General features: G+C 42.0%; 1 protein-coding gene across 2 annotated transcripts in view; it reads left to right on the forward strand.

Annotated features, from left to right (window-relative positions):
* Positions 1–22,809, forward strand: part of DPP4 (dipeptidyl peptidase 4) — a 77,444-nt gene that overhangs the window by 39,001 nt on the left and 15,634 nt on the right. For both annotated transcript variants that reach the window (XM_025852577.2, XM_073883397.1), the window contains 12 exons: positions 5,240–5,375; positions 7,474–7,518; positions 9,973–10,080; positions 10,340–10,407; positions 11,351–11,404; positions 11,772–11,893; positions 13,941–13,988; positions 14,243–14,341; positions 16,733–16,802; positions 19,204–19,398; positions 21,981–22,035; positions 22,624–22,723. In XM_025852577.2, coding sequence (XP_025708362.1) covers positions 5,240–5,375; positions 7,474–7,518; positions 9,973–10,080; positions 10,340–10,407; positions 11,351–11,404; positions 11,772–11,893; positions 13,941–13,988; positions 14,243–14,341; positions 16,733–16,802; positions 19,204–19,398; positions 21,981–22,035; positions 22,624–22,723 — 1,100 coding nt within the window. The remainder of the gene's footprint in view (positions 1–5,239; positions 5,376–7,473; positions 7,519–9,972; positions 10,081–10,339; positions 10,408–11,350; positions 11,405–11,771; positions 11,894–13,940; positions 13,989–14,242; positions 14,342–16,732; positions 16,803–19,203; positions 19,399–21,980; positions 22,036–22,623; positions 22,724–22,809) is intronic.

Consider the following 22,809-nt stretch of genomic DNA (forward strand, 5'->3'; position numbering starts at 1 on the left):
CGGGTTAATCCCGGCAAGTTGTGCCTCTTTGGAAACTGCCCAGCACCCTCTGCTGTGTTTCCTAGCCATCCGCTAGCTCCTGGAGTGTAAGATCGCCTGGAGCCCTGTGAGGGTGGGCGTGTTTCTTCCGTCCTCTGCCCAGGCACCCATCACTCGCTTTCCCCTGAGGCCATGTCCTTGCACCACAGATCTTTTAGCAGGTGAAATCCTACCAGAGGCAGGGAGCCTCCCTGTTGCCCTCATTGACTTAGAGGTCAAGTGGATTAGATTCATTAGGCTGCTCATTTGTATTGATGACTCATAATGGGAATTTGCAAGCTCAACATCTTTGAGAGAAAACAACATATACTGTAAAATCATAACCCCCCCACCCCATCTGCTTTATTTAGAGCCTGGCTTCATGTTGCTGGGTTGAAATAAGAAAGTTCTATAGGTAGAGGCCCATCTTACAGTAGTATCTCCAGTGCATCTCGGGGGTGGAGGGTGGGGGTCTGACACCCAGCAAGTGCCCAATGAACATTTGTAGAATAAATGAGTAAGCTTCTGCGTGGATGGATGAGTTATGTTAAATGTGTGACTTTATGTGCGTGGGATGGTTTACACAACCAGCACCGAAGATGACCCTCCAAGTGACCTTGCCTAGCAGTCCCTCTTTTCTGCCTCCTCCCAGCCATCTGCAGATTCTGTGGCCTGAGCTAGAGGATTGGGAAGGGCATGTTCTACTGAGGTGACCCCACCCGACATCTGCTGAATGGCTCCGGGGACCCATCACAGCCAGCTCCTGACCTGCCCCACCCTGTTTTTTCTGCTGCTGAGTAATGTAATAGATAAATGCCTCCTCTGAACAGTGGAGAATCCTTGATCTATAAAGTAGCGATATCAGGGTCTGGGGTTGTCACACAGGAGATAAACGGACTGGACAGAAATGGCTGCAAGCTAGCAACACCTCGAGACAGGAGGTGGATCAGGAGCTCGCCTGCTGTGGGTGCTGCCCTCTGTGATGGGCTCCCCCTCACCCCACCTGTCCTTCTCCTCAGCGATCTGTCAGCAGCCCCAGGAAGGCTGGCATTCCCCTCAGAACAGAGGGTGGCATGGAGCCCAGGGCCAGCACTGGCAGAACGCCCGCTTCCTTGGGTGATTCACCGAGTTAATCACTCCACCGTCTGCAGTTGCACTTAGGAGCAATTTCTCTCCAACATTTTTTCCGGTTAGTAATGCCTACCTGATGTTAAGTATCCTTAACATACCAAAAAAAAACCACGTACACACATTAGGGAAATTAATGCAACTCAACAGACATTTATTAAACTCCTACGCAGTGGTCACTTTACAAAGGGATTCTCTGTAGTATGACCTTCAAAAGCAGGTCTGTCCCAGTACATTCGAATATAATTTGCTTTATAAAATTCAGCTATTTAGTTTACACACACTCTGTAGGAATAAACAGACCTCACTCATAGAGTGAGGAATTTTATCCTGGAAAAAAAGCAAGAGGGCGAAGCTAGCCAACAGTATTTACCAGAGGGATGGGTGGAGGTTCTATAGAGGGAGCTACTGGGAACAGAAAATCTGAAGCCAACTGCTTGGTTTGAATCGTGGCTCCGACACTTCCCAGTGTGTGACCTTGGGCAACTTACTGAACCTTTCTACACCTCCCTTTCCTTGTTTGCAAAACATGAACCCTAGCCTTCTTAGCCCATAGGGTGCCACAAACTTGGAGCACTTGGAACAGTTCTTAGCACAGAGTAAACTGCTCATGGGTGTGAACTCCTATTATTATATCCAGAAATAATCACTCCATTGCTTTAGTATTAAAGTCAACCATACTCTCCTTAGAATAACATTGTCCCAGAAGTTAGAAGAGCTTATTGAATAACTATGTCTGACAGGATAGGTGGTCTCTGGCTCAAGGGAAGTCCAGGTTGCCTGACGGTCCCTCTTCTGCCCCTTCCCACCATTACATAAGCAATCTATTCAGTAGACGCCTCTCTGCTTTTACAGAATAAAATCGGCATCTAGGGGCACCTGGGTAGCTCAGGACATGATCTCAGGGTCATGAGATCCAGCTCCAGCTGGGGCTCCAGGCTGGGCAGGGAGTTTGCCTGCTTGAACTTTTCTCTCCTTCGCCTTCTGCCCCTCGCCTACTTGCACAGGCATGCACACTTTCTCTCTAAAAATAAATAAATAAATCTTCAAGAAAAATCAGCATGTAATGTAATTTATAGTTGATAATCCTGCTCTTTGGATTTTTCTGGTCCTAAGTGGGACTTAAACCCTTCAATAAAAAGTACAATTGGGCCATTGGTTCCCTTATACATTTTTAATGACTCACTGACATCTCAGACTGGCACGATCTTGGCTCAGGGCGCGGTATGCAGCGTCGTTCTGTCTCCCCTTAATTCCAAATCCTAAAGAGAAGCTGTGATTAAACAGAAGTATATTTCCATGAAGATTCAAAATGTCCCATCTGCTGGCTGGCCAACGGCCCTTCTGGAAGCATCAGAAGGTGCAGAGTACACCTTGGGCTACCCGAGAGGGACAGAGAGAGTGGAAGATACAGGGTCATGAACCTTTGATCTAGAAATGGGCAGGGAAGGTGCCAGATGCATGTGAGTTTCCTGGCCGACTTCCCAAATTTCATTACTCCGATTTCGAATGAGGAAAAGTTACTTTTCTACTGCTGATTTCTGAACCTGTAGTACGATCTACGGTTTTTAGTGGATACAGCACTTAGTAAAGGTGACCCACTAATCATGTTAAAGAGTTTCCTTCCCCCCTCGCCCGCCCTTTTCCCCAACCGGGACACTTTAGAAAATGGAAAGCTGTTTCTGGAGCCTGTGATCCTAATCGACGCCCATGGAGCCCTGGGCAAATATGTGCATGTAAGTGAAGAGACTCCTCCCCCCCCCACCGCCCCACTGCCCCTAGAGAGAGGCACATGATTTTCATCTGATTCACAAAGGGATTTGATCTGTGATTGAGAACCACGGGCATAGAGGAGGGATTAGCACGCTGGGGTCCACTGGCAAATCCAGCCCCATGCCTGTTTTTGCATGATCTGCAAGTAAGAAAGGGTTTTACAATCTTGAAGGGTTGGGAAGGAAAATCACAAGAAGACTAATATTTCATGACATGTGAAAATTATATGACCTTCAGATCTCAGGGTTTCACTGCAACTCCTCTAAACGTGTTTGTCTGTGGCTGCTTTTGTCCTGCAAAGGCAGAAATAAGTCACTGTGACAGAGCTCACGTGACCTGCAAAACTTGAAATATTTACTATCTGGCTCTTTACTGAAAAAGTCTTCAGACCCCTAGTCTAGAAAGTTAATCTCAGAAAGTTTTACTTTCTCCCTTGCATGTCATTGTTCCATCCCATTTGCATGATTTAGTCCCTATCCCCAGCAAGATTTATTTGCCTTTCCATTTTCTCATTTAATGCCTGTGGGCTGGGCACAGGGCAGAAGAGTTGGACTCCATGAGGTGCCCTTGGTCCTGTGCGTGCAAAGAGGTGCGCAAACTCTCAGACCCTGCAGCCTGGCAGTCATTAGTGATGAGCCCCTTAAGACTGCTGATGTCTGTGCGGGCGGAGGGGCTTTCCAAGAAGGCACAGTGGATATTTGAGGAGGACCTAAGGAAGTCAGAGCATGGCAGAGGTTTCAGACTGAGGGCAGGTTGAACAAAGCAGGGGGCAGCTGGGAAATCTCAGAAGGTGTTCATGGAATACCAACCGTGCTGACTGGATAGCGTATAGGTTGTTAATAAGCAAGAGAAAGGGCTGAAGTGGAGAAGAGTCCCTGTTGGTGGGAAGGTGGTGTTTTGCTGCTGGGTGAAGGGGTCTTTCAGTACTTGCTGCTTGCAGCGGGGACAGCCAGGAGGTGTCCCTGGGGACATTAACACAGGAAGTGTCCCCAGCTATAGAGGGGGGATAGTAAAGTGGTGATCCATCCTAAGTGCTCGTAAGTAGTGGCTGTTTGCTTTCGTGTCTGTGAAGGGAGTGCAGACAGGACATGATCTGTGAATTCTGAGGAAGGACAGAGTTATTGAGGCCACAGAGAACACGATAGGACTTTCCCCTTTGTCAGCGCTGCATTCCACAGAATTTCAGCTCCAGTGTCTATTTTGTGCCGGGTATTCATTCCGCTGGGGCCTGGGGACACCCTGGGAGCAAGAAAGCTGCGGCCGTGCCTCAGAGAGCTTGTGGTCAGGCAAGGACAGCAAAGAGACAGAAGGAGGGGTGGCCACAGCCTGTGAAGGGAAGAGCAAAGGAGCATTTTAGAGCGTTCGGAGTGATGAGGAGGATATGGCCACGGGGCCAGGGCCAGTCAGGAAGAAAGGGGGAGAAAAGAGCCTCTTGGAAATTTTCTGACAAAACAGAACAAAGCTTTGATCAGACAGTGGAAACCAATGATTTAAGAATGGTCATTCAGAATCACACTGAGGGCTAGGAGGAGCAAATAAAATAAACAATCCAGAGGAAATATTTAGGTAGGCTAGCAGAAAGGTAAATTGAGAATTCCATGCATCTCACTGCAAATCAAAAGGTAGTTCCAAAAACGTTTAGAGGTATGTGTTGGAGGAGGGTGCATTGCTAGCGGTATCTCCGTTCGTATAAATTTTATGTTACGGTTCCTTGATTTTTTCACATGGTTCATGTTTTGACTTTTGAGAAAAAATTTTTACAATATAATTATTTGATTTTCAACGTTTGTAGAGATGTGAGTCATTTTTTTTTCCCCTTTGAAAACGAGCTTGAGAAAAGGGTCAGTTATAATTTCACCCTTAAAAGTAAGGATTTTCTGGAGAAGCACGCGTCAGATTACCAGAAAATATTCGAATCTCAGCCAGTGTCTCTGGCTTCACTGTAATGTTCTCTCAAGACAGCAGAAAAGAGATGGGAAAACGTCACCCTTGACTTCCTGGCACCACTAAAGGCCAAGTTGAGGACTTGAAAAATCCTGCGCCGTGGTGTGAGTCACGTTTGCTAAGCCACTGTTACGTTGTCAGCTGCTGTTTTTCCTGTCAGATATATTTTAATTTCCATTCAAAACTAAATTACACTTTAAGTTTTCAGAAAAGGTAAAATATTGTGGTATTAAGTTGTTTTGACAACCATTCAAAATTATATGCCTCTTAAGATTGATTTCATTGAGTAAAATGTCTATCTGTACCAAGGTCTGGAAATAGTGATTCTCTCTCTCTTTTTCTTTCTCTCTCTTTTTCCTTCCGTCCTTCCTTCCAGGGATTACTACTTGTGTGATGTGACATGGGTAAATGAAGAAAGGATTTCCTTGCAGTGGCTCCGAAGGATTCAGAACTATTCAGTCATGGATATTTGTGACTATGATAATTCCACCAACAACTGGAGAAATACAGTGGTAAGGTTTAATGGGGGATGTTCTGCTTCTAAAGCTACATGTGATCCAAGGACTATATAAAAACAGGGAGAGGGAATGGTTAGGAATCAGGAAATAAAGTTTGAGTTTCTTTTCTTTCTGACTCTATGTCAGATCCTGAGGCAGTGGGTAAGTCTTGACGAATTTTTAGAGAATCTGATATCTGGTGGTACTTCCATTTCATCTCTCCTCATCAGTCATACTGTCTTAGTTATGGATAGTATCACTTGGGGAGGGGGTGGTGATTGGAAACGCAGAAGATAGAATTTGATGTCAAAATTCAGAAAGCCCAAGAGGGCCAGTGGCTGCAAGGTCAACAAAGTGTGTTTCCATAGAGAAAATATGGGGAGCGGAGAATGATTGGCTGAGAATATGTGAAACAAAACACGTATCAAAAGGCCACACAAATCTCTTACCACCCTGTGACTATCTTTCAGCAGTCAAGAGCTTTAGAACATCAATAGATAACTACCAGGTGGAGGGGGGGGGGCAACATTAAGACAAAGGCGAGTGTTAATTCAGCCTCGAGGTGCTGGGGGGCAGGGCATTCCCCAGAAGAAACCACAAGGTTCAGCCAAGCTGGTGAATCAGAATTAGAGCCCCTGTGGGAACCAGCAACCTCAGGAGGGGCGACGTCCAGGGAAGGTTTACTGGCATATATGAAGGACACCACTCCAAGCCCTTTTCTGGTAATAGGCTCTGTGCCTACATACTACCCCCCCCCCCCCACATACACATTTCCCAGCCTGGTTGGGCACAGTGCAGATTCTTGCCTCCGAAAGCTTGGGCACACCATATCTTGATTTGCCCATTCGTTTATTTATACAGCAAACACTGATTACCTACTATGTCCCTACGTCCTACCTACTATGCTATGCCGTGCATAGCTCTGGATTTAAAACAAACAAAAACAAACAAATTAGACAACATGCCAGTCCCCAAAATGTGTATGTTTTAGTATAGGGAATACCATTAGGATAATCAGTAATAACAGTTACGGTTTCTTGAACACTCACAGTAGCCAGACACTGTGGAGACAGAGGTTCTGTGAAGTTAAGGAGCTTGCTTAGGTCACATGACAGCCAGAATCCAAACTAGAAAACCTAAGCTCTTTGCTTCCTGCCAATTCTGTCATCCTACTATCAGGATATTGTGCCCTAAAAGGGTATAAGCAAAGTACAGAGGGAATGGAGGGCCAAAGAAGACGATCCACTCAACTGAGAACAGGCAATGGGAGATGACAAGGGAGGCCTAGAGCACCCGGGACAGAGAAGGGCACAAGGACCCTGGGAGCAGAAGCTGTGCAAAGGCATCCCGTGAATGGCTGGGAGCGCCAGGGTCTGGGGCTCCAGAGGATGAGGGGCTGGGGAGGGGCACCATGGTGAGAACCGAGGGTGGAGGTGGGCTGAGGCTCAGGTGCCGGTCTGAGGAGTTTGGACTTACTTGTAAGACACGGGGAGCTATTTCTAGGTGTTAGACAGGAGAGCATCGTAATGGGATAGAACTGTCTGCTGCCAAACGAGGTCAGCGGGGTTTGAGCAGGGTGGAAGAGGAGAAGAGCAGCAGGGTCTCCAACCGGGAGAGGTCAGGGCAACGGGCCAAGCGAAACCGGGCGAGACCAGAAGCTAAGGCAGTAACAGTGCAGTAGGAGGAGAGAAGTCAGAGAACCAGGAGCCAGGGGCCGGGGAGGCGGCAGTGAGGAGAGGAGGCATCCACAGTGACTCCCGAGGCTCTGGCTTGGGTGAGGGGTGGCACGAAGCAGAAGAATGAAGGCATCAGAACAAGCCGGTGGGGATGGAGGCAAGATAAACGACATCATCTTCTGTTCCGTACGGGTTGAGTTAAAAATGCTGGGGGAGCTTCCAGGGCCACATATGGAAGACAGAGCTCTAGGCAAGAGAGGTAACTGTTCTAATGCAATCATAAAAACAATCTGAGCATGAATACAACTATATGAATGGAGATAGTTTTCCATTATTTTAAGTGCAGTTTTGCTTCTGTTACCACGAGTTGCAGATAAAGAATAGAATTAGTATCTTATTTCTCTCTGAAACGCTGCCTTGTATTTTTCCCTCCTTAGGCACAAGAACATGCTGAAATGAGTACCACTGGCTGGGTTGGAAGAGTAAGTGCTGAAGAGTTACAGGGTTTTTGTGGTATGGATCAGATACTCAGAGCTATTCGATATTTGGCAGATATACCAAAGGGGGGCCCCATGTTATTTGCTATTAATAGAGATATTACTTGACCAATTTCTCAAAATATTTATTTTTTTAAAGATTTTATTTATTTATTTGAGAGAGAGAGAAGGAGAGACAGAGAACATGAGAGGGAAGAGGGTCAGAGGGAGAAGCAGACTCCCCGCTGAGCAGGGAGCCCGACGTGGGACTCGATCCCGGGACTCCAGGATCATGACCTGAGCTGAAGGCAGTCGCTTAACCAACTGAGCCACCCAGGCGCCCTTTCTCAAAATATTTAAATGCGCCCTGCAGAGATAGTTTTTCATGGGGAACATAGAACATGCTCAGGTGGAAAAAGGAACAGGACAAGTGAAAACTTGAGGGCAGACAAAACAAAAGACATACTCTAGGCAAATGGTAGCTCCTGAAAAGTTAAAAAGCAACTGCTATTGAAAAGCAGCTAAGACGCAGAATATACTCGTTGACCTCATCTTTGAAGTCCTGTGCTTTGGAGGCAGAAAACATGGCTTCCATCCACCGCCTGCGCAAATGTGTAAGGAGATGCGACTATATCCAGCAGCAACTCGGCAGCGACTGTATCCGTCCAGCAACACTGCTGTGCACCTCCCTTTGGAGGAAATCATACTCGTGTGGCTTTACGCTTTACTAGGCCCCAGATGCAGTTTTATCCAAGAAAGGACGGTGACCCGCAGAGACTAGTCAAGCTTCTCACTCCCGCTGCACTATGCCTTGGGCAGAATCACCAACCGTGTGGCTACCGGGCCATGGGACGAAACAAGTCAGCGGAGGATCTGCAGCCATTGTGGCATCCCATAGAAAGATGATGAACAAATCTCACCTAATTTTTACGATACCTTCTGTTAAGTCTCCTTTAAGAGAGAAACAAAGGGACCAAAAAAAAAAAAAAAGTAAAGATTTCATTCACATCTCTTGGGGTATACAGGGGAGGCCCCTGGTCCAGAAACAGGACCCCATCCAGCTGGGCTCAGAGCTCCGATAGCATTCACACGTCCCTTCTCTTCAGGCATTGATTGGGCAGAGGGGAGAGGTTTGCCAACATGAAAAGTGGTTTCCTCCATGGCAAGAGACATGCTACACTTCCTCACGACTCTTTGAAAAAAATATGTTTTTTCCTCTCTGTATTTAACCAGACAGATGCCACTTTTCACACATTTCTACTAGGCACAACTCCATCCAGGGGAAACAGGGAAATGTATTAAAAAGATGAGGCTGTGAACACAGGTCTAGAGAGGGGAATGTGTTTCAGAGAGCTGTAATGAGAACACCAAGTGCACTGCACGCCTCAGCTTGCTCCAGAAATGAATCCACTTTGAATCACTAAAGAGAAGAGGGAAGCGTTTTTCTTCCTTCCCAAAATGGGAGCTGATAAGAGAGGAAACATCGAGGGTAAAGTGAACCAACAATTTTAAAAGACCATCTCCTACCTGCTCTCAAATGTAGGAAGGAAATCGAAGTCGTAAAGCGACATATTCCCTTCAGGCTGGGATAGATATTCTTCTGCTTAAACTACATTATGTTCTGAGAACTATCTTTTATTGAACTGTGAAAAATGGAAATTTTATACTATATTTCCATACAACTACTTTTTTGGTAAATTGTTGATCCTACTTAGCAGAATGAAAAGACTTACAATAAAAATGGTAACTATAAGAATCTTTCCATGTGAAATGTACGACAGACATTCCTTATAGTATCCGGTCCAGAAATGGTTAAACCCTTGCTGGCTTTCAAAAAGAAATAAGTATTTAAAAAGGAGGGGACAAAGCCCTCAAATTAAAAACCGCTTCTTTTCTGAAACAGTAAAAATAATAGTCTGTTCAAATAAACTAACCAACCAAACAGAAAGCAATCACTCATGGATGCCAGGAGGGAAGCGGCGTGGGGGATGGGCAAAATAGGTGAAGGGGATTAAGATGTACAAGCTCCCAGTTATAATAATAATAATAATAATAATAGTCTGTTTCAAGAAAGCACATCTGTGACACTGAGGAAATTTACTTCTTAAAACTGAAAGATGAATGCTAATTTTTGCACATTTATAGCCAGAAGTCATAGAGTTATCCTCCACAGAGAGATGTCCAGAGATAACAATACCACTGATATGTGTTGAGAGTCCTGCGTAAGCCTCTTTATGTGCTTTCTCTCATTTACTCTGCACAAAAAATTCCCTGAGAGATCTTTTTGTCTGCATTTTCTAGAAGGAGAATTTTCTTTTGAGACACTCTGGTTTCTCTTGGCAAGTAAATGAAGCATGGGTTTTGGGCAGAGGTGTTGAGAGGACTTGGAAAAATTAAAGTTGGTACTGAGATGAGACTGATGCGCTCTAATCTGTTTTTTTGTTTTCTATTATTCTGTAGTTTAGGCCTTCAGAGCCTCATTTTACCTCCGACGGGAAGAGGTTCTACAAGATCATCAGCAACCAAGATGGCTACAAGCACATTTGCCTATTCCAAATAGATAAGCAAGTAAGTATTCTTACGTAATTTATTTCAGGTTGATCTCTTTTTTAATGAGACTAACTTGAAGTGGAAACACTTGGTAAAGTCAATCAGGAGGTACTAATAATCTGGCTAATTCAAATTCCAAAGGGGTATCTGGAGGATGATGGGATAGAGAGGGGAAACCCAAGAAGACCCAAGATTATCTAAATTGCTGCTGTAAAAGATTCAACCCTCCACTTCGATTAGAGAGGTTAATAAATGTCTTTTTAAAAAATCCCATTAGGGTTGCACATTTATTACAAAAGGAGCTTGGGAAGTCATCGGGATAGAAGCTCTTACCAGTGATTACCTGTGAGTATTCTAATAATTGATAGGATGTAAACATACTTGTCGTAATCACATCCTCTTTGCCCAGAAGTAGGGGAAAATCTCCTACAAATAAAGAATAGTCTATTTGGAATGTGTTCAGTACTTTTTTTCTTTTTAGCATACGGAAGCCTTAATGATTTTCACATACGCCTGGCAGATTTGATACCATGCCACCAAGCAGCTCTACCTCTTGCTCTTACCTGCTTTGCATTAGAAGAGCTGTAGCCTCTTTTTCTTAAAATGTCTTGGAACACCGAATCAGAATCAGGGGCATTTGGTTAAATTTTAACTGGCACCAAATTTTTGGAAGGCTTGGAGAGGCTATTTTATCTGTCCGTATCTCGACCTTACTCTGGAAAATGGAAAGCTTTGCAGAAGCTGTCAACTACTATGCATGAGTTGGTGGCAAAGGAGTGTTATTTTTCATTAGAATCTAAGGCACTTCTATAATTCATTACTGGGTCTCACCACGGAGGATTTTTGCCACTGCCCAAAGAAGTTTTTAAAAGGCCTCTTTAGAAGTGGCTCAGCTGCTCTCAGAAAGATGGGGCTCCTGCCGTCTAGTAGTTTGTGCTGTAAAATAGCAAATATGGAAAACAATATAGGTACGTGGGCTCTCAAACTTCAGGCTGGCTGTCCGGTGGCACTTTTCTCACAAAAGACTTTTTTTTTTTTTTTTTTTGAGTTTTTACTTGTCACTTTAGTGAAGGGAACAATCCCTGCATTCAGATATTTTAGTCTACTTTAAAAAATAGGATCTCCTAATCTATTTAGAGATGACAGGAAATAGGCTTCTGGGGGAGAGGGGGCAGGGGAGAAGGATGCGAGAGGGACCAGCATGAATGTTTGGTGTTGAGTTAAATAGAGGGTGCTTGACTTTCTTAAAAAACATAATCAATATATATTTAATTTGTTTTCTTCCCAGATACTACATTAGTAATGAATATAAAGGAATGCCAGGAGGAAGAAATCTTTATAAGTAAGAGCTAAATCAAATTATTGACTTGAGTCTTTTTAGCTGAAGAACGATTTCTGGGTTTGGTTTTGTTTTGTTTTTCTGTGTTTTAACTAACTAGAATTGTAATTGAGCACTTTCATTCCCTTATAAATTACACCCCAGGTGTCAACAGCAGAGAATGACTTTATTAGATGTTTTGTGTTATTCCCAAACAATGGGAGGTTTGAGGTTGTTATGAATTAATCCATGTATTTGTTGCACATTAAAAAAAGTTTTTGAGCATTGTTTTGGCATTCTGATACCTTTGAAACTAGAATATGGCATTATTCAATCCTGTCTTTTCATTTATCCTTTCATTAAGCACTTAATTTCCACCATTGGTTTACAGAATCCAACTGAGTGACTACACAAAGGTGACATGCCTGAGTTGTGAGCTGAATCCAGAAAGGTGTCAGTACTATTCTGTATCATTTAGTAAAGAGGCAAAGTACTATCAACTGAGGTGTTCAGGTAAGTGTGAACTGCCAAGGGGAGGGAGAACATCATGTCTGTCTATCAGAAGTGGCTCCTTCCATTCCGGCCTTCCACTCACCAGCTGATTTCATTCCTTCTGCTCTTCAGACAATATTCTTACCACCTTCCTGGCTCATTCTTTTTTTTTTTTTTTTTTAAGATTATTTACTTATTTATTTATTTATCAGAGAGAGAGAGCACACAAGCAGGGGGAGTTGCAGGCAGAGGGAGAAGCAGAGGGAGAGGGAAAAACAAACGGAGAGGGAGAAGCAGGCTCCCCGCGGAGCAGGGAGCCCGATGTGGGGCTCGATCCCAGGACCCTGGGAGCATGACCTGAGCCGAAGGAAGATGCTCAACTGACTGAGCTACCCAGCTGTCCCCATCCTGACTCATTCTGCCCAACTATCCCTTTCTGTGTCCAGTCTGGGAAACATTCTTTCTGCCCTGCTTAGTTTTCTCCTCTTGAATCTGAGGAGCTCTTGAAATCCCATAAGTCCCCTTCTCTTCAAGCACATCTAAGTGGTAAGTTAACCACCTTTCCTCTCCTTCTAACCAAGAGAGTTGCATGGCTTGCTTTTGACTGAACTCACAACAAATATACACATACACTGGAGACTAGGTATAGCAGAGGCACCTCATTTTATACACATATATAATATATATGTGTGTGTGTGTGTGTGTGCATATATACATATAGATTTTTTATTGTAGCTTTTTTATTGTAGATTTTTTAATTATTATTTTATGCACTTGCCCCTTTAGATGAGAAAATGTATGTGAGTAGTGTCTGTCACCCAACCTGCTCACTGCTCCATCTTCTGTTGCTATTTTATTATTGTTTTCTTTATTATAAATGAAGAAACTTGGAAAGGACAGGCAACGTGACTTCCACAGGTCACACAGCTAATAAGAGGCACAACAGGATTCAAGCACAGGTCTCCATCTCCTGAGCCCTCCTCAGCCCTCCAATAAGCCCTATGCTAGATTACTTCTCAAAATGAAAGAATCTGGATATTCTGAGAAAGAACTGTCCCTCGCTGGAAAGAGATCTCCAAACCAGCTATCTGAATCTTTATTTACTAGCACATTTTCTTCATTATTACATCTTTCTCTTCTCTTTCTTTCTTTTTTTTTTTTTCCTGTGACTGTTTTTAGTCATTTCTTGGGCACACATTTCATACTAGGAACTGTGCTAAAAGTTTTATATTTGTAGTCTTGTTTGATTCTTAAGAAAACTCTTTAAAGTGATACTGTTCTCCTTTTATATGTAAAGAGATGGAACATAGATATGTTGTCACACAGCAGGGAAGCCAGGATTCAAACCCAGGTCTTTATAATGCCTTCACTGTGGTTCTGATCAAGAGTAAAACATTAATATTATCTAAATGCATCAAAATTAAATAGCTCACCAAATAGCTTTTCTATACATTACCTTCTAGTCTGCAACTACCAGTTGGGATAAATAGTGAAGATATGTTCATGCGAGAAAAACACTTTTGCATGCCAGAAATGAATCGCTTATCCAAGTCAGGCACTGTGCAGATGTGCCCCCTGGCTCAGGACTCAGTGGGGTGGGGGCAGCGGGAGGGAAATCCACCCCCACCCCCAGGCTGGCTCCCGAGCTCCGCCCTAAGGGGGCAGGGCCCGAGAGCCGGCGTGGTCATTGCCAGATTGTGGATTTAGGGCTGGGAAGGAAAGATAGCCAGCCGTGTCAGGGTTTGGTGGGTTTAGTTCACAGTTGAGGAAATTGTAGGCAGCATGCCCAAGGCACTCAACGGGGCCAGAGGTTCATTTTCTGCTTCATTGTACTGATCCTTGTGCCTTTCCGGTAATACTTCTTAATCTCAAATTGCACCTATTCCAAGGAAAAGGAAAAACAGCTAACACTTAGTAAGCACCTTATCTACCATGATTTTTATTCTGTCAGAGCTAAATGGTATTAAAATCATATCAAAGTTAAATGGTATCAAATGGCCATTTTTTTAAAAATATGCTATCTTCTTTTCTTAAAAAGCCTCACCTAAAACATTTTTCCTGTTAACAGGCCCTGGTCTGCCCCTCTATACTCTGCATAGTAGCAGCGACGATAAAGGTATTTCCTAGCATTTCACCTTTCCTTTGCTTTTTAGAAAAGTGTGTGTGAATAAGATCAACAGGTACTTAGCGTAGTGGGATTTTTTTTTTTTTTTTGGCTTTAGAGTGTTTAAAAAAATGATTTGAACTCAAGGTTTATAATCCAAAGTATGTATAGTCCCATCAGTGAATTGCTACTTGTTTGTTAGCACTTTGCACAATCTGAATTCTTCACATTGTAACAAATTACTGCCGTCTGCAATATTTGCTTAGAACTGAGAGTCCTGGAAGACAATTCAGCTTTGGATAAAATGCTGCAGGATGTCCAGATGCCCTCAAAAAAACTGGATTTCATTATTTTGAATGAAACAAGTAAGTTAAATCTCCTTGGGAACAGAACTGCTCCTGGAAACACCAATAAAAAATATAACTAAACGTGGTAACTTGATCTGAAAATACACATTTTATTATATGTACATCTAATTTGAGGTTATTTTTTTCTATGAAATATTCTGTCATGAAAACTGCTAGTTTTACATGTTTTTTGTTTTAAAATACAATACCACTCTATGTAAAAGTTATTCTGTTAAAATGAAGGCATTTGGAAAAAAATGCTGCTTAGTCTTTGAAAAAACTATTGCTGCTTATGTTTCATTCTGTTAGTAACTCTGTTCTGCTATTAAGTATTAATTGAGTGTTTAACTTAATGATATCCTGATATATTTTACCTTTAACCCAAAGAGATAAAAAATATCTGACGTGATTGTATAAAAAAATTAGGGTTGGCTGTAAAATGTTAAAACTTCAATCTCGGGAGAGAAATCTTGAATTTTTCCTAACTTTCTCTTTACCATAGTTAGCCTGGTCCCTGTGCTGGGAGCCTGAGCAGGGATGGTGTGCGGGAACCACTGAGAACGGGGGGGGGGGGGGGGGGGGGGGGGGCTGGGGAGAGTGTTCTTTGAGTAGGAAATTTTGTAGTTTGTTCATTTGTATTTGTTGGCTGTTTTTCCCATTAAGAGCTAATTACTCATGGGGGATGGGGAAATCCATCAGGACTGATTTAAGTTTTTTTTAAATATAGGATACTAATAAAAAAAGATTCAGTAAAATCCAGTAGAAAAGATCCATCCAATTTTAAGTGGCAGGAAAAGCGCTGGGGAGTAGAGGGTGCTTGTGAAGAAGAGCTTAGGGCAGGGCTGCTGAAACTGAATGTGCATATGAATCACCCGGCACCTTGTTAACAGTAGTCTTGGTATCCAGCAAGGCAGGGTGAGCCCAGGGTTTAGAGTTTGTACTTGGCTCTTAGGTGATGCTGGTGCTGCTGGCATGATGGGCAAGGACTTAGAGTTCCGGAGAGCTACCTGGGTTGCTGGTGCGGAAGGCCCTGCATACTGAGATTTGACAAACAGTGGGGGACCCCGAAAGTTTTTGGCTCAGGGAAAACCACAGGACTGGATGGGCAACCTGGTAGGGAGGACACTGAGTCTGGATCTGCCAGAGCTGGAGAGTCCAGCTGGGAGGCGGTTGTACATTCAAACTCCAGGGAAGGGGGGTGGTGGGGGCGTCGAGGAGGAGGGGCAGTAGGAGGTGGGACTGGGGATTACAAAGCACGCCCCCACACCTAAAGAAAAAATGGCATCTTCAGAAAGATGGAACTAAAACACTTCTAATCCACTAGTACAAATTCAAACAAAGGAGAGATCAAATGGTGGGTTTGGCATATTTATTAAAAACATCATGATCAACACATGGTTTGACATTCTATTGAAAAATAATAAAGACTTAAATTTTATTCTTATAAGCACATTTAGTCAGAAGGCATATATTTAAAATACAAATACAAATTGAAGGGAAATCTATCTATATAGAGATTTACTCTTAAACCTTTCTTTTTTCCTCAACTAAAATAATTTTAACAACAAAAAAAAAAAAAAAGAAAGGAAGAAAAGAAAGATAAACATAAAGAAACAGCAGCTCTAGAGATACGGATTTTTTTCCCCTATAGGTTAAATCTACTGAAGCTGGAAATAATCTGATTAAAATATAGAAAATTTCTCAATCTCTCTCTCTCTCTCTTTAAGATTTATTAATCTAACTCATCTTGATTTGGGGAACAAAGGAAACCAATTCATTATTTAGGGACAGATTTTATTAGACTGATGCTAGGTCAAGCAGAGAGAATTAAACAGACCTGCAGATCATATAGAACGTACATAACAGTCTGCTGCGTGTAAGCCTGATTTCATTCTGTGAGACACAGAGCTGGAAATGGGAACTCAGCTTTGCGGTCTGGGATGGCAATAAGAATTACAAAAATGTTATTAAATCAGAATTTTAAAATAGAGTTAGGGCCAACTAAAAATCCTAAACATCTTCAAGGAAATTCAAGAAGAGGAAAACATTTTGGAGGAAAACTTAGAACATAAGCCATAAACAAACTAGATAAGTAGATCAGATGCCAAAGAACAGAATCATAAAAACAAAACATTAGCAATTCTAAGATGCACTTTTATTTTACAAGGCACCAATATATTTAATTAGATATATTAGAAACAACTTTATTGCTTTAATCTTAACTAGTATTCTAACCGGAAAGAGAATGTTTTTATATCTTAAAAGCATACTGATTCCAAGCAGTTCATTTTTTTCTATTATAATTTAACAAATTGTTGAATACTAACGATGATTTATCACTGCAAAGAAACCTAGATCGTGTGCTAATAATTACTCTTAATTTACTGATCCATCTTTCTGTTTGTTTAGAATTCTGGTATCAGATGATCTTGCCTCCTCATTTTGATACATCCAAGAAATATCCTCTACTAATAGATGTGTAAGTATTCAAGAGGAGGGAACAAATTAAAAGTTAATCATTGGACATTTTTTACCTAGTGCAGCTTAGCAGAAAATTAGAGGCGAATGTATCCTTTGTCTCTTCCTGAATCATTGTGAAGAATTTTACTATTTCCTTCTTCCATTTTGCAATCACAAATCCAAACCTTTGTTTTCTACCATCTTTCGAATGGAGAAAGTAGACACCTTTCTGTTGTAATGGCATACGGTCCTTTAGTTTTGATTTATTTCTCTGAACTACAGGGGAATTCCAAAGGAATTTTCAGGTCACCAGTTTTATCCTTACCTCATAGACATTTTAACATGCAAGAGATGGGTATTAATAGTCTTCACAACTTCCTTACCCCCAAACTTGCCCAAATATCGCCATTAGTGGCCTTTGATGCATTAGTACATCAGGTTTCTCTTCTTTTAGTTCCTGAAATACCACTGCCTGGTATTTTTCATTCCCCTCTTTGGTGAAGAGAAGATGTGATATAGGAAATTATTCATTATAATCCAGACTTTTTCAAGTCTCAGAGAAAGTTCTGAAATCACACATCTTTGAACAGTAAATGTAAAGTCATGCAAATTCTAAACGTGGCATCTTTGTAAAATATTTTTGATAATGACTGGGAATACATTTTACTTCAGTCCTTCTAAAATTGCCCTGAACTCACACATAATGGCACAAGGCCACTCCTCCTGTCCTAGATTGTCTCATATCCTTGATTAAAAATAAGAGAAACAAGCCAAAAAATGTGCCGGGTGCCTGCTACCTGCCAGGTAATTTGCAAACCGATGTGAGGAGTTCTGTTGGGCCCATTATACAGAAAAGGAAACTGAGACTCAAGAACATCACTTTTCTGTTGTAACCACCACCACCACCCACAAAAGAGGGGGTGTTAGCATCCAACACAACCTTGTTGCACTGTATTTACAGTTCCATGTAAACAAAACATAAAAGCTCAAAGAAAGAAAAAAGGTTATTTCAAAGTTCCGGATGTGCTGTTTCATTTTCAGTAAGCCTAACTTTGACTAGAGTGACATTAATTTGCTTTAGGCTTTAGCCCCAATACTGGAAACAGATATTTTAGAAAAGAGTGAGACTTTTATCCTCTTCAACTCCCCAGTGAGGAATGGCTAGACCTCCACTTTATTTAGGAAAGTTTAAAAACACATGGTAAATTTACTGCCCTTTTCTTTTTAGTTGTTTTCCTCTTCCCATCCTTAGATGTTTAAATCTTTGTTTTCTATTTTTAAAAATAGTGTTGTTTAATCTTAGCGGGTAGGGTAACTTGATACATAACTAATATTAAGGGAAGCTCTTCCCCTTCGAAATCTAGTATCATTGAAAGGACCAAGGCATTTCACATGTTGTTAAAAAATGTTTACTCGCCCAAGAAATGCATGAATGGCTTCTTCTTTTTAAAGTTAGAATGTTTCAGATGAAAGTAATACAATGTTTTGTTTAAAACCAAAGTTCTTTTGACTTCCATCCCTAGGAAGAGCAAAGGCATGTTGAGTGGAGGGAGCAGTGAGCAGACCAGTAAGAGGGATGGGCTGGGAGGGAGAGGTACCGGACCAGGTCTGGGTCCAGGAGTCCCGTAGATTGTGCAAAGATGACATATTTAAGTGAGATGCAAGGAGCTATAGGGAATTGCCTTGATTAACAAATGGAAATGAGAGGGCTTGATGGCGATTGGGCATCCAGCTGCGTGGGAGTGGGGTCTAGCCTGTAAAGATTGCAGCTAGCAGGGAGTTAAGCTCGTTAATGAATAGAGTGCGGAATAAAAACGTACAGGTTTTTCAAGACCGTCCACTTCTTTTTTCCTTTGAAGTTTTAAGGACTAGTGGTCATGCATACCTTGGCCCACTCCACAGTGACTTGTGGAGCCTGAGTGTGGCACCCTGTGCAGGGCTGGGGAGAGGGGGTGCGGATTACACAGCAGTCAAGCCACCCTTTAGGAAGTTCCAGCCTAGGAAATGCACACGTAGAGTAGGAGTGCTTGCAAGCCAGGGGGGAAGAATATAGTCAAAGCTGCAGCGATTGTCATCCTCATTAATTTTTCATAACACAACATCCCTGTCCCAACTATTAAGTATTTATTTCTTTGATTTCCAAGAAATATACGACTTAGAAAATGTTGGCCTCTGAAGTCTGTGTTTGATACCAGTCTTCAAAGATAAAACCAATGGGCATCTTTGAAGGAAACACACAGCCATTATAGCCATGTTGCCAAGTTTTAGAGGAAGCATTGTGGACACCCTGGTGGCTGGCACAGTTTCAGGCTTGTGGTCGGGAAAGATGCACATTTCTTGTCCACAGGGAGTAGAAATACAGGCACGCCTCATTTGATTCAGAAAAACCGCAACGGCTAACAATTTGGGATTTTTCACAGATATGCAGGCCCGTGTAGTCAAAAAGCAGACGCTGTCTTCAGACTCAACTGGGCTACTTACCTTGCAAGCACAGAAAACGTTATTGTAGCCAGCTTTGATGGCAGAGGAAGTGGTTACCAAGGAGACAAGATCATGCACGCAGTCAACAGAAGACTGGGAACATTTGAAGTTGAAGATCAAATTGAAGCAGCCAGGTGAGTGAGTAGGAGATGAATCCGAAGGTCATCTGATTTTTCCCTCTCGATTTATATTTTAAAGTTGTAAAGTGGAAAGAATGCAAAGTGTCCTTGGATGAATCTTCTTTCTTTGGGGTACATTTTCAGTGAAGATACCACACTTAGATAAAAATGTATGTCATTAGAGACGTATATAAAGGTTAAAAAAGACATATTTCTTAAATTCCTCTCTGTGACTCTAGAAAGGGAGTTGGTATATGTGCTACCTCCTTCTGGGAGCAGAGACTTGACATTCATCTGTCAAGGGATAGATGTCAGACATTCATCTGAGGGATAAATGCAGCCCCGAGTAAACATCTGACTAAACAAGTGGACCATCCCTGTAGTCAAGGTTAAGTGAAGGAGTCCAGTGTTCCTTTATAGTGTAGGAGGCTGTGTGTTAACGTGGGGTAGCTATCAAGTCCTAAGAGTGGCTCCTACAGTCTGGTTGAGGGTTACTCTGCCATTTGGGGAGAATTGTGGAGCACAGCCATCTTCACTCACAATTGTAAGGGTTTCATTAAGTATGAATCACATCTCATTGTTGCGCTTTCCAGTCATGAGTCCACAGATAGATGTGGTCTGGCTTAAGAGAGATGTTACTGATGGATAATGGTTACCACGTAATGGGCAAGGTTTTACCCGCATTGTCATGGGAACGGCACAGCACCCCTATGAAGTGGGGATCTGTACCCCATGCTTCAGGTAAAAAATGCAGCCTCTTAGGTTAGGTAATTTGCCAGGGGAAGTCAGAATCTGAATCGAGGTCTCCAACTCAATTGGAGTCTCAAATGCATGCTCCAGTTCAACTGCACTCAACTGGTAAATGGGAAATGCAGTCTTTGAGTTTCTATAACCAACTGCCTGAATGTCTAGGGAAGCATGACAGGTGGTCAATTTAAAATAATGTTATGAAATCATAAACTAGGAAATGCAGAAGAATGGTGAATGATGAAATGGGTGGAGGAGAATGCCTTTAAAAACAAGAAACAACCAAAGAGAAGAAAAGAGGGCAATTTACTAAGTATCCCTAAGTGTCTTACACCAAAGTTAATGATTAGCTATTTTCCTTTAAAGTAAAGTAGAGAGAAAGGGAAGTTTAGATTAGAGACAGAGGATAAACTGGTTCAGGAGTAGGGCTGTGATATTTTAAAACTAAAGTTTTATTTATCCAGACTGATCCTCTGTGAGAGAGGGCAGAGTGTCCAGGGCTTCTCAGATCCAAAATTACAGAATTGGGTATCCACAATATACATCTCCAGTTTAAAAAGTTAATGAGATGTAGTGTATTTATGCAATAGAATACTAATTCAGCAACTAAAAAGAACTATATACAGCAACGTAGATGAATCTCACAGACTGTTGAATGAAAGAAGCCAGGCACAAAAGTGTATCTCCTGCATGACCCGTTTTATATAAAGTCCAAAACCGGGCACAAATTGGACTCTTATAAAAGGAAAACGTTTCATTTTTTTCCTTCTGCAAGGGGTAATGACCTAGAAGCTTCTGGGGCATAGTACTGCACTCTATCTCAGTCCAAGGATATACTCATTCTGTAAAGTTTATCAACTTGTTCACTCATGATTTGGTGCACATTTCTATACATATATGTGTTCTAAGTTTTAAAAGTTTACAGGGAGAAGATAATGAGTTGAAAACGACTTAATTTTTTTCTAATATTGCTTAACTCAGGGCTGCCTAAGGCATATATCTATAATTGAAAACACAAAAATTCCCAAAGTCACATATAGGTCAGTGCAAGGGTCCTCACCCCCACCCCCATCAATACTAGAAGTTAAAGAGCCCCATATGCTAGATTGCTTCTTAAAGCAAACAAATTACCTTTTGTTGTAAGGCTAAGATTAAAAAGTGGGTGCATAAAACATTTTTCTCATTTCTTTAACTGGATACAAATCCGGGGCCCAATTTTGTGGCAAAAAGACTTCTTAATCCATCAAGGAAAAACTGCTTCCTACTTAATGGTGCTGAGCTAACTAATCAACACCCAGCAAAAGAAGGGATTTATTTAGAGAATGGTGTTTAAGTTCTCAGGTAGGGGGCCCAGAGACCTTCCTAAGCCCTACCCAGATGTTTTCCATGCGCCTCTATTTCTCCATTGCGGGGGCAGCCTCTCTTCAACTGAAAAACATCTGGAGAGATTTAAATTCAATTATGTAAAGAAAAGTGCATCTGGGCTGCAAATTTTTATATAAAGCTGTGAAAAAAACTGCCAGGATTTGTTTTCTGTGAATCATACACACACACACACACACACACACACACACACACACACACACAAACACACACACAAACACACAGACAAAATTTTTATGGACTCCAACAAAAGTAAACCTTGTTCATCTGGCTCTTAAGTTAAAAAAAAAAAAAGATATACATCCATCTCAGGTGTTTATCTGATTGCTGGCCGTAATTAATCTTAGATTCCAACAGGAGGAAATAGAGAGCAAATGGCAGGGTTTCACATTTGTGAACTTACTACTTACCCTAGTTCTCTGTACACAGTGCAATACTAATTCATGGACTTCTTCCATGTGTTTTAGACAATTTTCAAAAATGGGATTTGTGGATGACAAGCGGATTGCAATTTGGGGCTGGGTGAGTAGTTGTTTGGCTATGAATCTGTGTCCATATAGCTAGTGAATATAATTTGGAGCACCATAATTTATCTTTGGCATGTGAATATTTGGAGATGAAAATCACGTATCTTTAATCTAAGAAGACCCCGATAAAATGTCTTAGCTCTCTAGGCCGGTGAGTCCCTGCTAGTCAGGTGTACATCTTTGCTCATTATGATTAAGGAGGGAGGTGAGGGAGGTAAGGAAGGGAGAGAAAGAGGGAGACGGGTGGGGAAGGAGAGCAGGAGAGAAGGAAGGAGGGTGATTTTTCTCATGAGTCAAAGTCAGGAAAGATCTAGTGTTTATTGATCTTTTTTTCTTTAAGTACTACCCAGCAAATTTTTGATGCTTTTCCCACTTAGACCTATCAAGCAAAGGGACCAGGGCTCCGAAAGTGTAGTCTTTAGATATTGTCCAATTAAGGCCAATTTAAGCCCTTCTCTACCATGCTTTCTATCTCTAAAGAGGCACAGTATATAAAGATGTGAGAAATATGGAAACTGCGACTCGCTTACCATATGTCCTGAATTCCTTTACCTCCATAAAAATAACCATTTCCACTCCTTAGTCATATGGAGGGTACGTAACCTCAATGGTCCTGGGAGCCGGCAGTGGCGTGTTCAAGTGTGGGATAGCCGTGGCACCTGTTTCACGGTGGGAGTACTATGGTATGTAATTACTTTCAGGTACAAAAAGATACAGAGTGTTGACCTTAAAATTTCAATGACAAAACCATTCCTTTTTGAGTTTCACT

This window comes from Callorhinus ursinus, unplaced genomic scaffold (genome assembly GCF_003265705.2).
Source record: "Callorhinus ursinus isolate GAN/ISIS: 27379988/994484 unplaced genomic scaffold, GSC_fseal_2.0 scaffold2, whole genome shotgun sequence".
In the NCBI taxonomy this organism is placed as follows: domain Eukaryota; kingdom Metazoa; phylum Chordata; class Mammalia; order Carnivora; family Otariidae; genus Callorhinus; species Callorhinus ursinus.